Source organism: Vicugna pacos, chromosome 7 (genome assembly GCF_048564905.1).
Source record: "Vicugna pacos chromosome 7, VicPac4, whole genome shotgun sequence".
Lineage (NCBI taxonomy): Eukaryota > Metazoa > Chordata > Mammalia > Artiodactyla > Camelidae > Vicugna > Vicugna pacos.
Window position 1 is genome coordinate 73884239 of NC_132993.1, and position 24850 is coordinate 73909088.

The 24850-nt window shown below is 43.1% G+C and overlaps 2 protein-coding genes across 17 annotated transcripts in view; one reads left to right on the forward strand and one right to left on the reverse strand.

The window, feature by feature from the left end:
* MAGI2 (membrane associated guanylate kinase, WW and PDZ domain containing 2) overlaps nt 1-3429 on the forward strand; it is a 1098388-nt gene extending 1094959 nt beyond the window's left edge. For both annotated transcript variants that reach the window (XM_072965145.1, XM_072965146.1), the window contains one exon: nt 638-3429. In XM_072965145.1, the coding sequence (XP_072821246.1) occupies nt 638-1251 (614 nt within the window). In that variant the 3' untranslated portion in view covers nt 1252-3429. The remainder of the gene's footprint in view (nt 1-637) is intronic.
* PHTF2 (putative homeodomain transcription factor 2) overlaps nt 1-24850 on the reverse strand; it is a 164887-nt gene that overhangs the window by 10823 nt on the left and 129214 nt on the right. The window lies entirely within an intron of this gene.

The following is a 24850-nucleotide window of genomic DNA, read 5'->3' on the forward strand; positions in this document are numbered from 1 at the left end:
TTTTTAGACGAATTGATCCAAATTCTGTATCTGGTGATGGCTAAGAATTATGCCTTCAGTGACACCTAATGGTTAAGACAGTCTCTCAGCTTCCTCCAGAGGACTCAGACCAGTATTTCGCAAAACTTGGTTCTCTGACAATTTTTCAAATCATCTCGGTGTCTGTTAAAAATGCAGAGAAATTCCTGGACCCTGTGCTCTCTGGGTCCAGCCAATGTGGCATCCGTATTACTCACAACTACCCGCGGAGATTCAGATGTACACTCGAGTTTGAGAACCACTGATTCACGTGCTGCCAAGTCAGCTATCCACAGAAGACTGTCAGACCTGATGACACCCACGGAAGTTAGAAGTGGCCAAGGCGAAGGGATGGGTTAGGCCGGGGCTTTGCGACGACCTTCCTGATCTGTATCAGTGAGGGGAGGTGGGGGGTGGGGGCAAAGACCGCGGGGAACACAACCCCCCGGAATAAGGTCGGCTGCCCTCTTGGCAGTGAGGGTGGGTGTGGCAGTGGTTTGGGGTCTTGAAAGCAGACGCCCCTGGTCCTCTGCTCTCGTCCTTGGCGCGGAGGGAGGTCGCGGGAGCGTGGAAAGCCTGGGCGGCGCGGCTGCTAACGCCTGTGCTTCCTGCTCCACAGACGAACCCAGCTCCTGGAGTTCTCCCGCTGCCGCCTCCCCAGGTCTGCCGGAAATAGGCGTCTCCCTGGAGGACGTCCTCTCTCCATTCTCTCCATCACATCCAGCCCCACCCTCCGACCCTTCCCACCAGATAAGCCCAGACCTGACGTGGGATATCAAAAGGGAACACGACGTTAGGAAACCAAAGGAGCTTTCAGCCGGCGGCCAGAAGAAGCAGCGCCTCGGGGAGCAGAGCGAGCGCTCGGCCAGCCCGCAGAGGGCCGCTCGGCCGAGGCTCGAGGAGGCGCCCGGCGGCCAAGGGCGGCCCGAGGCCGGCAGGTCCTCCTCGGAGGCCAGGGCGCCCGGGCCCGCGGCGGGGGCCGGCAGCAAGGAGGGGCCGCGCGGCGCGACCAGCCCCGAGCTCTGCGGGCGCGAAGGCCCGGGCGGCGGGGGCGGGGGCGCGCGGGAGGCCGAGGGCAGGGCGGGCGTGCGCGCGGGGCCCCGGCAGGGCGCGCGGCCCCCGGGGAGCGGCCCCGCGCGCAAGGCCGCCGTGGCGCCGGGGCCCTGGAAGGTGCCGGGCTCCGACAAGCTGCCCGGCGTCCTCAAACCCGGCGCCTCGGCCGCGGGCAGATGAGCCCGCCGCCCCGCCTCGACGCCTGCAGACCGTTCTTCTTAGGTTCCGTCTCACGGCGTTTTAATTTATTTTCACTGTCACACGCATAGATCCCGGAGGCACCAAGGCCTGAGAGCATCGACGTGAAGTCCCGCGTGTCCAACGCGCATAGGCCGTACGGCGTCCACGCGCAGACCTAAACTGATCCGAAAGCCCCCGCTTCCACTGCTAGGGCTTTGGCAGCTATGGAAGAACCAAAATAACGTGAAGAACATCACAGAGAGTGCAGTGTAGCTTTAGTTTTAAAAAAAGGAAAGAAAAAAAAATTCCCCCCACTGCATGAAGGATTTGGATGTCATCCAACTTTATATCAAGAAACTGGACAAGTTAAGAGCAATCACAAACTGGAATATCGCCTTAAAAATCAAACTGCACGGAGCAAGCTGAAACTGAGACAAGATTATATCTTTTAATTGATCTAAAGAGTTGTAAATAAATTGTTCTTGACATATCTAGACAGGGGTAAAAAGGTTTCTTTGAAACATTTAGAACTGTTCGCCCATGACATGTTTCCACGGCTCACCCGTGGCATCCATCACCCGTCTTAGCAGTAACGTTCCCTGCATACTGCAGGATGAGCTAGAAATTAGTGAATTCATTGATGTGATGCCATTTTTACTGCCATTTCTGTAATCACATTTCTGTACATTTTCAGTGGTAGAAAAGGTTTAAAAATTGTGTCCTAGGGAACAGTTTGCCGTAAGTCCGAATTTTGCAGTTTAGCTGATAGATCTTAATTGGTTTTCATCTAAAATAATAATTTTATAATTGAAGGACCACAATTCCTTACATCAAGATTGGCAACGCTGCAGTTCCTTTATGAGAAGGCTTTCCTGTTGTCTCAGGGTCAGAGATAGGAGCTTCTTTGACAGCAGTGCTTCATTTCATTTGTTTCGTTATCTTTAAAAATCCTCTTTCCATTACTTCACTTTCACTTTGATAGAGCAAAGTATTTCTCAGATTATAATGACTCCCTAATATTAAAAAATCATTATTAGGACCAATTTATTTTCATTAAAGAACATGGATCTTCTTAGCATTCCTTTCTGCTTATCTTTCTTATTCTTTCTCCGTCTATTTCCATTTGGTTTGCTTTTTTGTCTAGATATTTCTGTTTATCTTCCTCTTCCATGGTGGATCCTCTAGTAAAATCCTAAAGCTTGCCTTTCCTCTGCTGTTTTAATATTTCTTTGTAAGACGTTACCTTCAGTTAATTAGCCATGCACTTACTTGTAGCTACACATATTAAAAGGCAAATGCTTCTCTTTAATAAGAACTGAATGAAAGAAAGAGGCTTCATCCTTCCCATATTCTGCCCCTCACAAGAGTTCAAATGCAAATAAGCCTCACCTCCCTGCACTTGAAGTCAAGGAAGTAAAGAAGGAGATGAGGTCCATCACTGGAGGTCACACATAACAGCCTCCCTCAGCTGACTCTTCCTCTCTTTGTAACTGCAGTTTCCTGAGCACTAGCTGTTTAATTTCCATCAGGCATAGGAACAGTTCAGTTGTTTGACAAGAGGAGAATATGCTTGAAAGCCTCAAGTGAAGAGTCTTGCAGCTTGTAAAACAATTTCCAAAAATGAAACCCATTCATCATAAACAAAAGCACAAACACATGTAGCAGTTTACAGTACTTTTGGTTTAATCTCAATTAGTCTTTCTCCCCTGGACTAGAAATCCAGTATAGTTTGCCATTAATTTATTGAATCTGGTTTTGGACAATGCTTCTGTAGTGTAGCTGCACGTCCCGGTACTGTATCCTCTGACCTTTATTTTCCATTTGTTACAAAAGGATTAAAAACTTGAGATTACGCTTGCATAAACTATGATTTGAACAGTTCACAGCTACTATTTGTGCAGCTATTGCTTTATGCAGCTGTAATCCATAACTTGTGAAGACAGCACATCATCTAAATCCCATTCCAAATAATACTTCTGTGTAGTGTTAGCTGTGAATTTACCCTGTACAGCTGTATCTCTATAAATATAATTACATGTATTAATAGTCACAGAAAGACTGTAAGTGAGCAACTATTTTTATGAAACGCACCACTATGGATAAATTAACTTTTACAGAAATCTTGTTTACTGTATGATATTCTAAAACACTGTCAAATAAAATATATATCCAAAAATATTTTCTTTTTCCAACTATACAGGCTGTGTGTTAATTTAAGGTAAATAATTACTGGAAGTTAACTTGATTTTTTTTTAAACTGTAGTATTCATAGACTTTTTAAAGTATAAGTTTAATGCCCCAAACAGGACTTCTTTGAAACTTGAGTCTAAATGCAGTGGCATTACAAGGGAAAAAACTGTTGACCTTCTTCACCCAAGTAAACAGAGTTTTCTCACAATCTGGTTGGTATTTGCCAATCAGCTAACTGTATCATATATGAATTGGCAGTATGTTTCTGTTGCTTGCTACATTGATTGATACTGAGCCTTTTTCCCCCAAAAGGATTGACGGTATCAATCAACAATAAATTCCATCACATTTTTTCCTTTTAATTCTGAATTTTTTTTCATGCAAAATCCCAAGGAGTTAATGCAGAAGCCAGCACTTAGTGAACATCAGTGTAGGGGTCCAAAATGAATAGCTGAAAATGCCATCAGCTACGTAGGACAATACCTGCGCTAGGGAGAAAAGCGGGTTCGCAGTAATAGGATGATAATAACCCTGCCATCAAGGAGACTCAGTCTAAAGAAACAGTTCTCAACCTTACTCCTGTCAGGACTTCCCACTGATGTCAACAGGAGGCCTAAAATTCCTAAACGGACCGCTTTTTAGCCCAATATAATTTTTTTAAATTAAATCTATTATGTATCACTCTTAGAAAAGGGAAGAAGCCGAAATGTAGAATCAACCACAAAAGTTGAGATATTTGTAATATGTCATTCTTTACAAACTAATCTGAGAAAGGCCAAGTGCAGGCTGAAAAAAGCAAGACTTATAAAACAATATAGTTAACAAAATGGGGTGTAAAAATTAATAATGCACAGCTGATTACTGTTTTAAAAGAAAAAAAGTCCTCAGGACATCAAGCAGATTAGAAGTCAAAGACCAATGAGATTAAGGCAGGGGCAGAGCAGGACTAGGTTCAGGCAGGTAAAGAGCCTTATCTTGAATCAAATGTCTCCAAGGTCAGGCAGGAAATTATTGAAAAAGTGAAGACAGCCAGGTGGGGACAAGGCCAACCCACAAGCACATCCCTCCTCTAGAGCTGTCATTTTGTCAAGCCCAAGTCTACTGTGGAACCATCTTTCAGTTTCTGAAGAGAAGCTTTTTTTTTTTTTTTTAAGAAAAAAAAGAAATCAGCTTTTTATTTGAAATTTTACGGTTTTTAAAGTTTGACAAATTTAATTCACATTTTTAAGAAACACTGAACAAGAAGACAAAACACAACCACAACAAGCCACCTGCAGACCAAGCCCGGCCCACAGCGCACCAATCTGCAGCCTCTGTCTTGGAACAACAGCCAGGCTTTCAGCAGAGAACCCTTCGCTTTCATCAGGGGCTGACTCACCTTCCAAGCAGTGGATCACACACACCCAAGAAACTGTGAAGTGTGTGGCTCCTGAGGTCTACACGTGCCTGGAATAGCTTCAAACACATATTCTAAGTGCGAGGCGCTCCGCCAGAAACCTGACTGCTGTTCCTGCAGCAGAGGTGGGCTTGCTGTGAAGCTGAAGAAACTCAAGTTTGCATGAGCCCTGAAGCTTTTCTGAAATTTTATATTCTCTTTCTTAATGAGTTTCCCTCAAACTCTGTTAAGCTTGGGGCTCCCCAAAGATGCATCTGTCCCGGCCCTATTTACTGATACTACTGTTTTTCATGCCAAACTCATGGCAAAATCAAATGAGCTAATTGCTGAAGAATTTGGACTTCACAGAGATTTCTTTTTCAGACAACCATAGTGCCAGACCGGATGCCTGTAACATTACCAGAGTGCTTTCCAAGTCTTAAAAGAGTAAGCGCACTGCATCTGACGATAAGGTCTGCGTCATGTCTAGTTCACTGAGGGCACCAATTAAGATGATTATGATTACTGGTGGTAACAGTTGCTATAGTTTGTAAACACTTGGGTATAAAGAATGTAGCAACAACCCAGAATTCAACCAACCTCTTGCTGGGCATTTGGTGGCATTTCATCCAGGCAGCCCAGGGATCAGGGACTCCAGAAAAGCTCCTCTGTGTCACCACCCTGGGGAGGTAACTGGCAACCACAAATGAGAGCCCTGTCTGTTTTTAAGGGTTCTACAGGTTTAATGGGATCTTTTCTTTTGATGAAACTGCCTCTTGGGAGAGTGATTTCACCAGGAAGAACCTGAGAATCTTGTGAAGAAACAAGTGACCTTTCTTTCTCAATTGGAAGGTAAATCATCTAAAACCATAACCATGTGTATCCGTGTGAAAGGAAATGAAACCTCCTGTGATTTCTTCCCACTGAGAAACATGCATTCCTGGGGTTCACAGAGACTTTCCAGGGGGCCCATGAGCTGGGATGGCTAAAATGGAATCCATTTCCAGAACTTTAGCTTAAATTTTTATGCATTTGAAACCTGTGGACTGCCAACTGCCCGTTCCCACCTGCCCTACACAGGGGCCCCTTACATTATGAAAGAAAGATGCACCTATCCCCAGTCCTGCATTTTACTCTGGTTCGTCACCTTCAAGTTTAAATCTTTTAGGGCATTAAACAAAGTGACAATTAGAGAATGCAGCCCTCCTGAGAGAGAGTCAGAGACAAAGCAGAGAACGTCAGTAAGAAACATTTACGTGGGCAATGCCTTCCTTCAACCCAGCAGCCCTGGTGGGGTTCCTATCTATCAAAGAGTTATCACCCACATTTATCTGAATTTTAAAATAAAGTCAGTCTTTTTCTAATTGAATGTGTGGTTTGGCTATTTGTCTAGCTTGACCACAAGGACTGGCTTTGCCAGTTCAATTATACGGCAGGTATTTCCCGTAAATTAAATGAGTTAAACCTACAACTACAAGGTTTAAATAAAATATATTTAAAGCATATATAAAAGAGAAAGTACATCCTTTGCAATATTTAAATTTGTGATAAAAATGTAGATGTCAACTTAAAAATGAAACTGAATATAGAGTTTTATAAAATGATTTTAGGGGCTATGTGAACTAAAAGGAGCACTCAGGCAAACCACTTGAACTTAGTATAACAAAAGTTTTAAAATACTGTTGAGCACCTGCTATACATAAAACATTACAGGTGAACAGAACCCAGCCCCTATTCTCAAGTTGCCTATAATCCGGTTAAGAGATCAAGACAGTTAACACAAGACAATGTGGGAAGTGTGACATTGGAATGCTGGATTCTGTAGGATGCAGAAATAGTTGGATGCATTTAGAAGTCATCTGGGTAAGGGGCATTTTAGTTGGGTTTTTAAGGATGGATAGACTGAAGAGGCAGAGGAGGTATAAGGGATAGCAGCATGAGGAAAGTCAGAATTAAGGAATTTGTAGGTATGTATGTTAGAGAAATAGTGAATTGTTTATTTTGACCAAGTGTGAGTCTGTGTGCGTGTGTGAGTCTGTGTGTGTGTGTGTGTGCGTGTGACAGAGAGAGAGAGAGAGAGGGAGGGAGAGAGGGAGGGAGAGAGGGAGGGAGAGAGAGAGAGAGAGAAGTATAAACAGAGGTAGGGCCAAGCAGATCACAAATGCTATCAGTGAGCAGTGGAGAGTCATTTAGAGGTTTCTGAGTAGAGAAGAGAGAAAATCAGCACTCAGCTCTGGAAGGAAGTCCTGGCAGTCCTGTCCAGGTGAAGTGGAGGTGGGAGACGCTCTGGCAGGTACTGACATCAATCCAGTCAGTCCAGGTGAGAGAGGAGATGTGAGCCCCTGGACTGGTGCCGAGAGACAGAGACTCTGATGTAAGCCTGGCACAGGGTAGACATTTGACGCATACACATTTTTTAATTGTTGCTATTATTGAGAGAGATAAATAAACGTTTCCACAATGGCTATTTATCAGGTGTCAGCCATGTGCCAGGCACCGTGCAGAGCGCTGAGACTGCAACCTTGAACTAGACGGCACTACCCACCGCACAGAGATCTTACAGTCTTTTGAACATCTGGAAACTAATTCCACAACTAGTTATGTAATTGCTGTTGGAATAAGAGCTACAAAGGAGAAGTGAAGGAGCCAGAGGGGATACAGCCCAGGAAAGCTCCTAAGGAAGCAGCTGCTGGGCCGACCAAACCTGCGCAGGTGCGAGAAGGGAGCAGTCACAGTGGGAGCTGCACAGGGGAGTCCAGGCCTCGAGGAACAAGGTGACAACCCACCCGAGTCTGCCAAGGATGGGCCTGGGCAAACCAGTGGTTCAGCCACCCTAGAGGGAAGGCGTATGGACCAAACGGGCAAATCTGAGGTCCGGACAGCAGCAAGTCACCTGGGGGCAGAGGATGATGAGAACTTGCCTGCAGGAGGCCTGGGACAGGACCTGGGCCTCCATTCAGCAGAGGGCAGGCGGTCACTGGCGGGTTTTCACTGGGCAGGATGGCCTGATGTGATTTGGGTTCCCATCCAGAACACTGGGACTGGAGCGGAGACCACCGCTGTGCTCCCTACTCCCTCCCTCTCTCCTGTGACCTTCAGGCCCTCTCTCCTTTCCCCTCAGCCTCCCCCAACTTCTGTCTCAGACAGCGCCAGCCTTTCTGGGAGGACTCGGGAAGCCTTGCTGTTGCATTTCAACCCTGAGAACAATTTTCCTGGGCAGGTGTCTAATCAGTACACAGACTCACAACTCTTACAGGTTCTCTGCTTTTCTCTGTCATCAAGGTGTGGATCAAATAATTATCTTGTGCTTCTGCAATTAACCCTCACAGTGCCTGGCATATAATAGGCACTCAGTGAATACTTGCTGAAGGTTGGGTTTTTTTGTTTTTTAACTGGCCTTATCTATAAATCCAACAGTTTCCTTTGAATAAAAATGGTTTTCAAGTGGCCCTGACTAGTCAGAGTGGGCAGTTTGCAATTTTTCTCTGACTTGCTGCTATTTCTACCAAATTCTGACAGAAAGGCTTGATGTTTTTATTTGAACATCACTTGGGATGAAGGCTAGCTTCTACAACTCACCCATGTGCTTTATCCAAAATAAGCCCAGTAAGTATTTCTCCTTGACTTTCTCTCATTCCTGCTCAGGCCCAGCTTTGTCCCAAAGCCAGCAGGACTTGAGAAGACAGGGCTCTGGCTTTTATTTCAGGAAGATAAGGTCAGGACCAGAGCAACACTGATAGGGCAGGCCTTCTTGTTCAAGCCTTCCTTGCTCAGAACCCAGGGAGAGACTTTCCACTCGTATCCTTGGCTGAGTTCTAGCACACTGGGCCCAGCTGGTCAGGGTTCCTTAGATGACCTTGGCCTCCCCCCTGTAAATGTTTGCAGGAAGCAGGCAAAAAGGGCCCTGCCTCTCTGCTCCAACTGCGTATCTGCCCAATGCCACACACACACACCCACACCCCCCCCCACACACAACACACACAATCACGTATCCCATCTGACTCTGCCCAGCTCCTGTCACTCATGTCAAGCAGCCTTTAAGTTATGGCACTTTTGGCTGGGCTCTTCCCGCCAACCTCGTTGCTGCAGCCTATACCGGGCCCCAGTGTTCACCCCCAGCCCCTTGATTAAGAGACTGCCTGAGCCCCCTGCATGGACAAAAGGATCAAAGACCCTGGTGGTCTGCTCTCCACCAAGCCTCCCACCAGATGAGGCAGATCATTCACAACCAATCCCCAAACATAGCTCCACTCTGTTTTTAATCTGAGTTAACAAATACAAAACACTGATTTTTTTTTTCCCTTAACCATTGGTATCATCAAGGAGTTAATGGCATGAGGGCTTGGTAGCTTTTAAAGTATAGTCAGGTACAGATGTCTTAAAACATGGAGTCATCTGGAACATATGCCTGTTTCAAAGGTGTTGGGGCAGCCAGGGATGATTTTGTCTCAGCTATTCTACCAAGACACTTTCAAACAGAAGCAGTGAATTGTCTGAACTACTCCCAGAAGACTAGCTGCTGTAACAAGTAGATACCATCCTCCACTCCCCGAAAAGGCTCACTTCTTACTCAGGTAACAGGTCAGGAGTTGCTGGTTCAAGAAGGAGTTTATTCAGTTATGTAGAGGCCCACATTCCTTTCATTCAGTGGCTCTACCATCCCCTAGAGTCTTGCTTGCTTTTGAATGAGGGTCTGAGCACCAGAAGCACTGCCATTCCCTGGAAGCTTGTTAGAAATGCAAGATCTCAGGCCCTGCCCTGGACCTACTGTACCAGCCCTGTGTTTTAAGATCTCCAGATATGGGTGACTCAGGTACACAGAAGTCCTGCCTTAGAACCTCAGAACCCTCTACATCCAGAGAGCAGAAGGGGAAAAAGGGCTTGCAGTGAGCAGTTCATTAAAGTCTCACGCTACAAATGACAGGTCACTCCCAGCCCCATTTCATTAGTCAGAAGTCACATGGGCACACCTGACACAAAGGACTCCTGGAAATGTAGTTTCTGACTGGACAGCCATCTGGCAGCTACCACTCCACACTATGGAAATGAGAGGACAGATTCTAGTGGACAGACATTTCCAACTCACAATATTTTTTTGTATTTTTTTCCATGTGAAGAAAGAATATTTCCTTCTCTCTCCTAGAAACTGCCTTGGGTTAAGGCAACATGGAAAGTTTTCCAGCTTCCTTTGGGGTCTTTTTTGTGTGTGTGTGTGGATTTTTTTCCAGCTTGATCAAGGAATAACTGACAAATGAAAGTGTATATATTTAAAGTATAAAACATGATGATTTGATATACATACACAATGTGAAATGATTCATTTTAATGAAAATATCCATCACCTCAAGTTGTTAACTTTTGTGTGTGTAGTGAGAATGCTTAAGCTCTACTTTTAGCAAATTTCAAGTATGTAATTCTGTATTATTAATTATAGTCATCATGCAGTTTTCATTGAGAAGGTGGTCCAGCCTGGTGCTAGGTGGACCTGTGTATTGGACGAGAAGATGCTCCCACAAACCATCATGTCCACGGGTCTGCGACCACATGCGGTTCCCATTCCCATCAGCGCTGCTTCCCTAATCACTCTTAACACAGAGAGCAACCCTGAATGACCTTATCTTCTGAATATCTGAGGCATCCAACAAGGGATTAGCAAACTTTATCTACAAAGTGTCAGATAATAAATATGTGGAGCTAAGCAGGCCATTCTGTCTCTGTTGCAATCACCCAGCTCTGCCATTCTGGCATGAAAGCAGCCCAGACGAAATGCAAATTAGTCCACATTATATACACACAGTGTGGGAGAACTGTAGTTCATTTCTACAAATCTTTACTGAGTATTTATTAAGCTACTGAATGCCTCTGGTCCAGTCCAAATATAAACTCTCTGAGGGCAGGAATCATTTCTATCTTGTTCCTTATTATAGTCCTTGAACATAGCACTATCATGGGCACATTTAAATGAAAGGAAGAATAGTTAAATCAGTGTCTGACATGGAGAAATCTGCAGACTGGAGAAGGTGTAGCAAATGCCATGGGGTCCCTCCTGGCCACGGGGACCGCACAGTCAGGGTGGGCAGGTAGGATCAGTGCAAGACAAGAAAAAGCCATCAGCAAGGTCATCAGTCTTTGATAATCTGGCCTGGAAGGGCCCGCACAGACCAGGGAAGCCTGAGGCTTTTACCTTCTTGTCCGTTACATCAGACCATTTAGCACCAGTACGAACCACCTTCACAAAGGAAGCTGCATGGTAACTAGTTAACAAACCGCACTGTACACTTGAATTTTGCTGAGACGAGATCTTCAGCATCCTCATCATGCACATCTCCTTAGTGAGCAGCTGGCCAAAGGGGAGAGCAGTACTGCTTTGACAGCAAATACCGGGCCCTGCACCAGGCTATGCACCGCAAGTGTGTGCAGGGGAGAAACAAGCAGGGCTCTGTTAACAGGGTACTTGCTGGGGGGAGTCTCAAAATCAAATATGTAGGCCCTGACAAGAGAAGTCACACTGAAGGGACTGCAAAGAGGAGAAAAGTTGGTCAAGGTCAGGAGCAGTAACAATGATGAGGAAATGAGCTTTTAATTAGCATGAGCTGTGTGCCCAGCACTTTTTCATATATTGTCCAGCTTTATCCTCACAGCGACCTCAGATGTTCATAATATTCTCCCCGCTCCTCCAAAACGGCTTTTGTCTGGGTCACAGTATCTCATTCCAAGACTTACGGTAAAGCTACACAGAATGTCTCAACTTCCACGTGATTAACATTTGGGGTTGGGTAATACTTTGCTGTGGGAGACTGTCCTGTGCATTGTAGGATGTTTAGTAACATCCCTGACCTCTACCCACCAGTGATGACAACTAAAATTGTCTACAGACATTGCCGAATACCCTGGGTTGGGGAATGGGGGTGCGCGGCGGGGGAGGCAAAACCGTCACCAGTTGAGAACAACGAAGCTACAGCAACCCAGACTGTGAGGTACCAGCAAATGACAGACACAGATCAATGGAACAGAATTCATAAACACATCCATACATAAGCCTCAATGAATAGTCTTTTCAACAAATATATACACACACCTTGATGCATGCCTTGCACTGTGTACAGAATTTAACTCAAAATAGATCAGAGACCTCAATGTAAAGCCTAACAATTTGATAAATTGGACTTCAGTAAAAAAACTAAAAACTTCCGCTATTCAAAAGACACTGTTAAAAATGGGAAAAAAACAGCCACAGACTGGTAGAAAATATTCGCAAAACAAAAATTTGATAAAGGAGTTGTATCCTAAATATGTATTTTTAGAAGTTTGAAAATTCAGTAATATAAAAAATCAAATTATAAAAGGTATGAAATATTTGTAAAGATACCCAAAGAAGATATAGATGCTCACCATTATTTGTCACTAGGGAACTGTTAATTACAACCATAAGGAGACATCACTACACACCCAAAATTTTTAAACTGACATGCATTGATACTGGGAATGCAAAGTGATACAACCATTCTGGAAAACAGTTTGGCAGTCTCTTCAACAGTTAAAATACACTAACCAAAAAACCCTGCGATCCCCACTCTGAGGTACCTACCCAAGTGAAATGAAAACCTATGTTCACACAAAAACCTGTATGTGAGTTTCTATAGTGGCTTTATTTCTTATTCATCTAAAACTGGAAACAACTCCAATGTCCCTGAACTTGTGGCTGGATAAACACACCAAGATACATGTATACACTGGAATACTACTCAGCAATAAAAAAACCAATGTACTGTCACACACAGTAAACTAGATGAATGTCAAATGCACTAGGCTGGGCCAGAGGGATCCAGGCTCAAAAGGCTACATTATGTGCAGGTCCATTTGTAAGACACTCTACAGACAAAATTCTTGAAGACAGAAAACTAAAAGGCCAGAAAAGAAGACAGAGGTGGCCAGGGGCTGTGGGTGCCTGCTGGATCTTAGCTTAAATCCCATGGTCAATCACCATACTCCCTCCCTTACACCTTGCCCCTCTCAGCTTCTCTGCATTCACTCATCTCAACCACAGTCCTGGCTCAATCCAGTCTCTGCATATGCCTTGCCTATCTCCACACATGCTGACTGGTCAGTGAAAAGCACCCAACCACACTGACTGGTCTCTCTGAATTCACGACCCCTAACTCAGGTGGTATGCTGTATGCTGCGGAGCAAATGGACTGCCCTTCCCTGGCCTGTTCCCGTCCCAATCTCACGGATGACTGTTTCATACTTTCTTGTTTCCCTCAACTCGCTAACACCTCCTCCCTAATCCTCACCCTCAGCAGGTGTCCTTGCGTCCTAGATCTTGCTTCCTGGATCATCCTTGCTTCCTGAATTCCCACCACCACATCTACACTTGTATATGTGCCCACGCACTCTGCCTCCAAGCCTTTTACTGTGAATCTGTCTATGCCACAAGCAAATGCCAACCCTTTCACTTCTGCGCTAGATTGCTCTTGCTTACTCAAAGACCATACTCCAGCAATTCTCTCTTTTCTCCTGCAGCATCCATTTGTCCCTGTCTTTGATTTCTCTCATCAGCACACAGGCTATTTTGTCTCAAAATGGCAGGCATGTTCCTTGGGGATTTCCATTTGTTTTTTCCCTCTTGGGAAGATGCTCCTGTCCAAGATAGCTACATGACTCTCTTCCTCTCTTCCCCAGGTCCACTCCCAACGACAGCTCTCAGGGATGCCTTCTCTGACCACCCTGTCTAAACTGCAACCCCACTTGTGGTAGATATACCCTAAGGTGACCCTTAGTGAGCCACACCCAGGGGTCCCCTCTCCTCAGGTGAGGGAAGAACCTGTTACTTGCTTCTAATAAAACAGAGCCAAGGTAATGGGATGTCCCCTCCTTGGTTAGGCCACAGTATACGGCAAGGTGATGGGCTGTCGCCTGTGATTAAAGACTCCCTCATAGACCACAGCAAGAGCTTCTCCCTGCTGTCAGGAAGTCAGCTGCCATACTGTGGAAGAGCCAGTGGAGTGGGGAGGCCTCCATGACCTGAGAGTGGCCTCCAGGGACAGCCATCAAAAAGCTGAGGCCGTCAGTCAAACAACTGCCAACAACCCAAATGAGCTTGGAAGAGGATTATTCTCCAGTTAGTTCTCCAAATGACAGTTCAGCCCAGCTGGCTCTTTGACTGCAGTCTTGTGAGGCCCTGGGCAGAGGACTCACTTACATCATGTCCAGACTCCTGGACCCACAGAAACTGTGAGATAATAAACATATGTGCTGTTCCAACCTGCTAAGCTCTTATTATGCAGAAAAACAAAAAACTAATACATCCCCCGAACACTCCTTGTTACTTTTTTCTGCTTATTTTTTTGCCTAGCACTTAGAACCATTTACCATTTTCTGTTTTACTGATTTACCTTGCTTATAGTCTACATTTCCCCCTCTACTCCTGAATGTAAGTTTCACTAAGACAGGGATTTTTGTCTAACTTTTTTTGCCACCATTATATTCTCAGTGCCCTGAACAGCCAGCCTCAATGTTCGTTGAGTGAATAAATACTGAACAAATGCTAACTCCTGTTACCTGAGCAGAGGAATTCATGAAGCTCACATTTACCTCAGAGAGGTAAGACAGGAGGAAAGGTTTGTATTGTTTTACACTTGTTATTACGGAAACGTTCAAGCCCTGCTTGAAGAGACAATGTGATGGGTCCAAATCACAGCTTCGTGCTGGTCTAGCTGACCCCAGCGGTGAAAGACACATTTTTAGGTTAGCATTCTTCAAGGACTTTTGACTTGACTCACATTTAAAAATACACTTCACATTATGTCTCAGGAATACATTTATTTACCTACAGAAAAAAACCGAAACACAGGTTTCACAAAATAATACTCAACCTTATCATGTGCTCTGATGGTTTCCCATTCCATTTCATCCTGTTGTATTTCATTTTTTAAAAGCTACGTAAGACCAACTGATAGGTCCTAGATAAACCCTCCAGGCCATCCTCCAGGGAGACCAACCCTCTCAGTTGTCAAGCACCTCCCAGCAGCGGACTGCTGCAGGTTTGACATCGTTCTTCCTGGTGAGGCCGGTGAGGGCATCTTCTGTGCAGACGCACCTGCCTCAGCAGACAGGAGAGCTGAGGGGCCGGGCCGTGAGAGCACCTGGGCCAGGAGCCACTCCCCTCCGCCTGCAGCTGAGCCACAGGAGGACCCCAGGGCTGATGCTCCTCAATGTTAGTTTAATGAATGTTCATCTATTTCAAAGACCCCAAAACATCCAAATATTGTTACAAGTAATCTTTAATCATGGTCAGTCTCAGATGTCTAAATGGTCCGTCAGTCACTGGCATTTGGTACTTGAATCTCTTGATTGTAAAGTGTTTTTTAAAATTACTAAAACGTTAGCCACGTTACATGGTTCCAAATGGCATATGAAATATGTTTGACTGAAAGCTAATGAAAAATTATGGCAAAGCACTTTCCATATAGCGTGAACTAATCAGTGAGCCCAGAAAAGCCAATGTTGATGAAGTGCCATTAAGTTCTGGCATGAAATGCCACCTGCAGGTAAATCTGGTGTAATTTGCCTTTTTGCAGGTAGTTTTCTATTTATTTGAATGTGAACTGAATCCCAAGGATGGTCAATGATGAAGATGTTGCCTCTTCAGAATTGATTTGATTTTAAATGTATTTGGCCTTCTTTTTTTTTTTTTTTCAAAGCATGTTGTTCAAGGGAAATGATTTTTTAAACATCGCTTTTTAAGTTTCAGGCTCAACAGTGCAGCCAGAGGGGAAATGTACCAGACACCTTCCTCCCTTGCTGCCCGTTGCACCCTGCCTGCGGGTTAGGGTGCCAGTGTAAGGAAGGTGCTGGAAGACAAAGATCTCAGAGAGAAATCAGGAGTAAGGGAAGGTTATCTACAGGGTCTTCTTGGCTCTCCTCTCCTTTTCAGCCCCCATTTCCCTCCCCTTCCCTGTGGGCTCTGCCCCTGTTCACTGTGATTCCTTTCCTCAGGTCAGATGGCTCATTTCTCTTCTCTTTTATTCCCATTAAAACATTCCTGACCCATGTCTCACTCCTGTAGGATAATATTTAGGTTTAACGGATTCCTCTGCTAAGGTAATACTTTTATCACCATGAGGAAGCAACAGCCAAATCTACAATGTGAGAGGCTCTGCAGGACAAATGACCCAGTTTTTCTAGTACATGAACAGCATGGAGGGGGGAAGAGAGATGAAGGCATGCTGGGGAGAGGGGAGGAGGTGCTGTTATAGCAGACAAGAGACATCCATCAGATTCAGCCTTGTCTCAAAGTAAAGACAAGACGTGAATGAATCCCCAGTTACCCATCACCCAGCTTCAACACTTATCAGTATTTTGCTCTTCTTCCCAGAGTTCATGTTATTTTACCCACAAACACTTCAGTACGTATCTCCCACAGAAATACAATCTGACGAGAAGTTCTCAGCCTCAGAGAGGCACTCTCCTAGAAGTATCCCTGTGACTCTAAATGAGGGTTTGCTCTAAGGACACCACTGGCATCTGTAAAAACACCCTGTTCCTCTACACATACCCTCAGGACAAAATTCCTTCTGGACCTGGCTTAGGAGAAACGCCACAGTTTCTCACTGGAACACTGAAAATTCAGTACACAATCAAATTTTCCTTTATACAAGATGTGCTAGGAAGCTGAGAGACAAATCTGTGGCCCACCATGGCCGATGTCTGCACCCTGTAATACGAAATTGTCTACAGCATCATTTCCAGCTCTAGTGAGGCCCTCTCCTTGCTGTTTCTTCTTCTTTCTCATCTATTTCTAATCTGTTACCTTATTGTATCTGTATGTTCCTGTAAGCAGAGGTGTGCTGATGAACAACTGGTTCACTGAAGAGCATGTACTATATATTTTAACAAATTTGCTGCTATATATAACATGTAATCCACAGCAAGGAAATAACAGTAAAAAATACAGTACTCCTGACTGCAAATTCCACGCAGCAAATTGGTTCTCACAGAATGCGCTTGTGATACCTGTCACACTTTTAAGCCACAGCTAACCTATGGCTGCAACCAACAATCAAGAATAGTTCAGACATGAACGTTGGTTATTTCCATTTACTTTAACAAGGAAGACGGAAGTGAAACAACAAAGATCTATGGCATAAGTCAGAACTTCATTCACTCCTCATGATGCCAACAACTTTTTGCTAAATTGGTTAACTGTTTTCAAACTGGAAGAACATGCCCTCAACTTTTTGCATTATTCAGAATGTATCTGCTATAGATGCAACACAGTTTTAGTGTTTACTGCCCTGTTACCACTTTCTCCATCACTTTATGAAATCCAGACAATCAACAAAGCAATAAATAAAGCCTTGATTTGCAGTGTGTGCCCATTTCCCTAGTGTAAATACCCCCACCATGGCCAATTTCAAGACACCAACATGAAGTTGCCAAATGTGGATTTAGGACGAGACAGGCAGCAGGACACCCCTCTGCAGCATTTTCACCCCACAGGTACAATGGATACAAATAACCTCAAAGGTCTAAGTAACAACAGGAAAACATAATTAGGAAGTGATGAATTTGAGTATTTATTACAATTAAGTAAATTATGTTAAAAATAAAGGTCAGTTAATATATACAAGTTAATCCTTAATAATGACTGTGTTTAACAAATGACTTGCAAGATTTCTAAAAGTTTAACGATAAATTTTTCATAAGCCAGTACAAGAAGTCTCCAGCACACCACTGTCTGTAAGCTGCCTAAAATAATTTTGGAATTGGGGATGGGAGGATATGAAAAATGAATAGATTAATACACACTTGTGGGGACTGCTCTTCTGGTAGGATTACAGATTGCAATAATGCAAATCCCTCCCTGGGAATACTAGATCCTGGATTAACTGTAACAACATACTTTTTAAAGTACTGCTGAATTATTTACAATAGCCAAGACATGGATATAACATAAGTGTCCACTGATGGATGAATAGATAAAGAAGATATGGTATATATATCTAGTGGATTATTATCCAGCCATTAAAAAGAAGGAAATCCTGCCATTTTGTGACAAGATAGATGGACCTTGAAGGCATTATGCTAAGTGAAATAAATTAGACAGAGAAAGGTAAATACTATATGGTATCACTTGTATGTGGAAACTAAAAAACTAAACTCACAGAAACAGAGATCAGATTGGTTTACCAGAGGCAGGGGGTGAGCATGGGAGAAATGGGTAAAGGTGGTCAAAAGGTACAGATTTTTGAGTTATAAAATAAGTAAGTTCTAGGGATATAATGTAAAACATGATGGCCATAGATAACCATACTGTATCGTGTATTTGAAAGTTCGTAAAATAGTAAACCTTCAAAGTTCTCATCACAAGGAAAAAAAATCTTTGTAACTATAAGGTGGCAGATGTCAACTAAACTTAGTGTGGCTATCATTTCACAATACATATGCATATGTCAAATCAATATATTGTACACCTTAAATTTATACAATGTTCTATTTCAAGTGTATCTCAATAAAACTGGGGGAAAATAAAGTATCGCTGAGCTCAAACAAAAATATGTGAAACCACTCAGGTTCAAAGGGCAAAACAGGAGTAGTGAGCCACAAACAGGTCAGTACACAATAAATGGAAAACAAAACCAAAAATAACCTCCAAAACAAAACGAAACAAACAAGCTTGGTTTGCCCTGCAGGTCAATGCTTCCATCCCGGAGAGAACCAGAAGGAGCCACCTGGACCACACAAAGGAAGGAGGTGAACCTCAGACTCCTACACTGAGCCAGGACCCTCAAGAGGGTTATGTTCAGAGACGTCAGGACAGAAAAATAATTCGCCTCCCAGCAAAAGAAGCCTACCCAGAGTCTGGATCATCTCCATCATAACTCCATGAGGAGAAAATGTGAATAGTAATTTTTTTTCTCAGAATTTTCTCAGAAGGTTACATTTGCATTACTCCTTCTGTCAAGCTCTAGGATAAAGAGTAAATGAACCCAGCAAACAATGTGAAGAAATGCTCAAAGCAGCAGTGGGCTCACAGGGCATCATCGCCCTTCTAGTTGCAAACTCACTTCCCTGAACTATTCCGCAGCTCAAAGCATCTCTCTGTCCCCTCTGAAAAATAAAATCCAATATAATACTTAAGAGCTTCAGATTTCATTTTTATTTTTCCACTCCACCCTTCCTTCCTGAGCATCCATAGCCTGTAAGGGCACTGCTGCTTACACAGTTAAGTGCACACAACAGCATGAACTCTTATAGCGCGGAGGGACCTGCCCAAAGGTCCCCATGTGTTCCTGCTAGACTGGTCTCTTCCCTTTCCTTATTCCCTCTCCTTCCCTCGTAGGGTCTATAGAAGTAGGTAAGCAAGTAAGTAAGCAAGCAATAAATAAATAAACACACACACACACACACACACACACACACACGTACTTAATAAAATGTAAGTTAAAACAAAGTGTTTGTGAAAGTGGTGTCAGGTTGGTAGCACTACCTAATGCCCAAGCAGAACTAAGCACAAGTCTCTAGAGGAACAAATTCAGTTCAATCAAATATGATTCCTCAGTTAAAAATTACCAAATATATAAAGAAATAAATCAACATGGGTGGGAGTCATGAGAAATAATGCACAATAGATTTATATCCCCAAGAACCTCTGATATTAGAACCACTAGAAACAAAATCACTATATATAAGATGTTTAAAGAAGATCATGGATTCAGAAAAGGATCAAGAAACAGAGAATCAGGAAGATTTGAAAATGATTTATATAAAAAATTTTAGAAAGGAAAAATGCTATTAAAACTGAGTGGATTAAACAGTAGATTAAATACACTACAAAAAGTAGCAGCAAACTGGAAAACAGATCCAAAGAAATTATCCCAAATTAAGCACACAGATACAGGTATGGAAACAGAAAATATGACAGTAAAGAGAGATGAAAGGTAAAATGAGAAGGTTTAACAGATGTCCAAAGGAAATAACGGTGTTAAAAAGGAAGTAACAGAGAAAATGTTAAGAAACAGCAGTCAAGATTTTTTTTTAATTCATGAGACATTAATCCACAGATTAGAAGCACATAGATAAACAAAAAGGAAAAAAATCCCCTCTAGACCTGTAGTAGTAAAACCACAAGACAAGACAAAGATGATCCCAAAAGCACCCAGAGAAGAAAGACTTCTTGGTTACGAGTAATAATCAGACCAACATCCAACTTGCCTAGAGCTACACAGGCAGCCACGAATGGGCGGGGAATCGCCACTGAGAGACAGTAACTGTCAACATAGAATTCTACAGCCAGCAAGTTGTCTTTCAAAAAGAGAGGTGAAACAACTAAAGTGAGAGAGTTTACCAACAGGGCATGCACCTACAGGGAAGATATAATTGAGAAGAAAAGACAGGGCTGAGAAAAGACTGAATAAAGAAACCAGTAAACATGGAAATAAATATAAACACCAACTATAAAGAATAAGAACAATTTCTAATTTTTAGGGTTTAAACAACACTCAACAATAGCTTGGAAGTAAGGGGGGGATGATCTCAGTTAAAGTGGGTGGTCAAATGTGCTCAATATCACTAATTATCAGAGAAATGAAATCAAAACTACAATGAGGTATCACCACACACCAGTCTGAATGGCAAGCATTGAAAAAAATCTACAAACAATAAATGCTGTAGAGGGCATGGAGAAAAGGGAGCCCTCCTACACTGTTGGTGGGAATATAGTTTGATGCAGCCATTATGGAGGACAGTACGGAGATTCCTCAAAAGAGTGAAGGTAGACTTTCCCTGTGATCCAGTAGTCGCACTCCCGGGCATTTATCTGGAGAAAACTCTGACTCAAAAGGATGCATGCACCCCAATGTTCATAGCAGCACTATTTACAAAGGCCAGGACATGGAAACAACCTGTATGTCTGTCCATCAACAGATGACTGGATGGAGAGGTTGTGGTGTGTGTGTGTGTATATATATAGACACACACACATACACACATACACATACATACACATATGCAATGAAATGCTACTTAGCCATAAAGAAGAGTAAAATAATGCCATTTCCAGTGACATGAATGGACCTGGAGAGCATCATACTGGATGAAGTAAGCCAGAAAGAGAAGGAAAATACATATGATATCACTTATATGTGAAATCTATAAAAAGGACACAAAAGAACTTATTTACAGAACAGAGGTGGACTCAGAGACATGGGGAACAAACTTATGGTTACCAGAGGGGAAAGGGAAAGATAACTTGGGAGCTTGGGATTTGCAGATACCAACTACTATATACAGAATAGATAAACAGCAAGGTCCCACTGTATAGCACAGGAAACTATATTCTATACCTTGTAATGGCCTGTAATGAGAAAGTATATGAAAAGGAATGTGTTGTGTGTGTATGTATGTATGTGTGTGTGTGTGTGTGTGTGTAACTGAATCACTATGCTGTACACCAGAAATTAACACAACATTGTAAACTGACTATGCCTCAATAAAAAAAAAAGTGGTTGAATGTCCTTATATTGATAGGAAGGAAATTAAGATATTGATTAAATTCATACTGTGATAAATATGCTTAAAGTTTCAAGGACAAACACTAAAAATGTTGAAATAGATCAGTAAAAAGAGGGAAATGGAGTAAGAAAATAAGAAAGCAAACAAGCAAGGAAAGGCAATCCATTCAAAAGAAGGTAAAAAAGAGGAGAAAAATGAGCTGTGAATCTAAATGGCAAAATTAAGGACAGTCACCAGGAGGAAGGAAATAACTGGGGAGTACTCCTTCCCTTGACTCATGTGCACCCACTCCTCCAGCCCCTTAAGCCAGGCTGCCTCCAAGTTCAGTGGCTGCCTGTCAGGTGCAGTAACTGGCACACAGGTGGGAGCAAAGGGTGGGCAGGTAGGCACCCAAGCTCTAGACATCCTTTCTCAGAGGAGAGGGAGGTTCTGCTCTTTGGGTTCCAAATCAATAGCCTTTCAGGATCTTCTGAGCAACCCTGGCTCAGTCCGATTCCCCCTCTCCCAGCTGCCTCCCCTAAGTCTGTTTAGGTGCAGCATGTAATGTCAAGTGGATGGGCCTGAACAGAGTGGAGTGGCCCGAATGCTAATCCCTGCTCCACCCCAGTTGACTGTGTAAACTCAGGACACCAGAGTCATCTTGGCATTTATTTTCCTCATCTGCACGAATAAGGAGGCTGAACCAGACAATTGGCCAGGTCCCTTACACCTCTAATATCCCTTGATTACGCTCCTCATTAAATATGAATTAGGTACATCCAGTTGCAAGCTTTATTTTCTGATCATATTAAACTGTGCTCTTTGCGCATAGCCCTCGTAACTTGCTGCTTATACAACATGTTCATTTGCTCACAAAACACCATAGCAATAGTCTCTAATAGCTTTGTATTTGGTTATTGCCTTTCTTAATAGTGCTTTTCCTAGGACCTCAAGTGAAATCTTTAAAAAATAAAAAAATAAAACAAGTAAGAAACCCTCAGGGACTTCATTTCACTTTGATATATCTGCTTTTTTGCCTTTTCTTATATATTCAGGTGCATCAGGCCTGTTGGGTTGGATCAGATCTTAAGTCCTCTATGCTGGGGACCTAAATGACCTTTACTTACCTGGATTTGGAAGCCACATCCTTCTGACAGTGCACTATTAAGAGTCCCAAATGACCTTTAAGTAGCTAAATTAAATAGTTGTCCACCATGATCCTACTTAAGTGATGCTTTTGATGTGATTAATCACAGGATATTGCTTCACTATCCATCCTCATTAAATTTTCAAGGTGCTGGACTCCACTCTCTGGTGTGTTTACTGCTGTTCACATCTCCCCCTCAGACAGGTTTAGTGCCTATCATTCTCATGCAGAGGGTACCCCAAAGCCTAATGCTCCCAGTTATTCTCCTCACTTTTGACCTCTCGGGCTCAAATCATCCACCTGTTTCACTAGAACAAAAGCTGGGAAATGGAGCAGGCTCCTCCTTGACTGATCACTCAAGTCCCACCCAGCCTTCTTTCTTGTGTGCAGGTACTGCACTTAGGTAGACGACCCAGACGCAGGAGTCCAAGACCAGGATGCCACTCTCATCCCCAACATCCTGGACTTCTCCAAATATGCGAGAGCATTCTTTCACCTTTAAGGTCGAGGATGTTCACAGAACTCTAACCTCAGTCTGACCACTGGCACCTTATGTGACCTCAATCAAACCATTCATGCTCTAGGCCCCCAGGATCAACAGGATAACCCTCACCGCTTGGCATTATTGTACCACGCTCATTTAATTCTTGTAATACTGTCAAGAGGGTTGATATTCACTTGGTTGGCATCAGTAAGTCCCAATGAGTGGTTTACAATCTACGTCCATTATCACTGGTCTGTGTCTATGCCACACCAGCTGTGAAATGTATTACATGCAACCTGGAGGTAGATGCCACATACAGTTTACAAATGAAGAGACTGAGGCTCTGAGTTGCATGGGAAGAGGGGTAGGGCACACAGCATCCATTTTGCTGGTGCAGGCCATGGCAGAGGTGGGGTGGTCCTGGAGATAGAGGGGTGCAGCAGCTTCTTGGTCATGGTCAAGACAGCAGCTCTTTGGCAGCCCAGTTCTAAAATGTGGTTTGGAGTGTTGTTCCTGGAAGCTTGAGCTAGAGTCCATTTCTTCAAACCTTCCTAATTCTATACAATACCTCCCTTAATAAATTCCTTCGTGCAATACTTAAATGTAAGAACTAAAACCATAAAACTCCTAGAAGAGAACATAGGCATAATTCTTGGTGACCTTGATGGTTTCTTAGTACCAAAATAATACCAAAAGCATGAGCAACAAAAGAGAAATAAATTGGATACCACTGGATTATTAACAGGTAGTACTTGGGTGACCTTGATGAGAACAGTTTTGGAGAAAAGTAAGAGGAGAAAGGTAACAAGACTTGTACGTGGAAGTGGCAATGGGCATAGAGAGAACGTAAGAGATATGGCAAGGGATGAGTCAGCAAGACTTGACGAGAGAGACCTTTCCCTGTGGTACAAGAAAGAATGAAAATTCAAATATGGCAAAGATAGCTAATTAACAAAAAATGCTTTGTATTCTGAATTGGTTTGCCAACTGTGCAACCTCTCTGGTGCCACTGAAAAAAAGGTGGTTCAGTAGTAAATGTGTCCTGTTAGGAAAATACATAAAAATCTCAGTTTGATTTATACACATACACACATGTTTGTGCACAGAAATGAGATAGGTAGTACACACAAAAAATTTAGTATTTCTTCCTGATTGGGGAGTAACAGATGATTTTAAGTTTCTTTCTTATATTTTTAAATCAGAAAAAAAAGGTTTTAAAAAAATTAATTCAAACAGTTGTTCAAATTTCATAATATATGAAAGAAGAGACGGGCAAGGAAGAGAGAAAGGCTGGCTTCTCCTTTCCTGTCATCTTCCCTCACTTGCCACCTTGCCTCTGTTCTTCCTTTGCTGAAAATTCGTAGGTAGACCAAACCTCCAGAAGTTAAGCAGTTTCTACAGAATTCATTCTGGAAAGTTTAAACCAGGAAAGGAAATCCTCAGGCACAAAGTATAAAGGTGTCATTCCACACTTTTCTGAGGGAGGTAGGATCATGTAAGGGTGAAGAGCAAACACAGAGTTTCTGACCAGGCGCTGTCCCTCACTTTTGAGTGTCTAGGGCGCATATATAATCTTCCTAACTGCAGCTTCCTTTGCAGGCGAAATGGACTAATTGTATAGGTTTTTTTTTTTTTTTTTAAGATAAAATGAACTAATGTCTGTAGATGGTTAGGATAGTGCACACAGTGAAAACTGGCAGGTATCACTCTTAGTGTATTCTGCATGAGATTATGAGTTTGACAGCTTTCAAAGGGCAGCAAAAACCTCTAAATGTTAGAATATCTACGCCCAGCAACAAAACACCAGAATTTAGAGTTTTAACAGTGTCCTGTGCTGACATCACCTGAACTACAGGAGACTAATCGAGCCCTTCAAATGTCACTGCCCGCCTGCTCTCTCCCTGACATC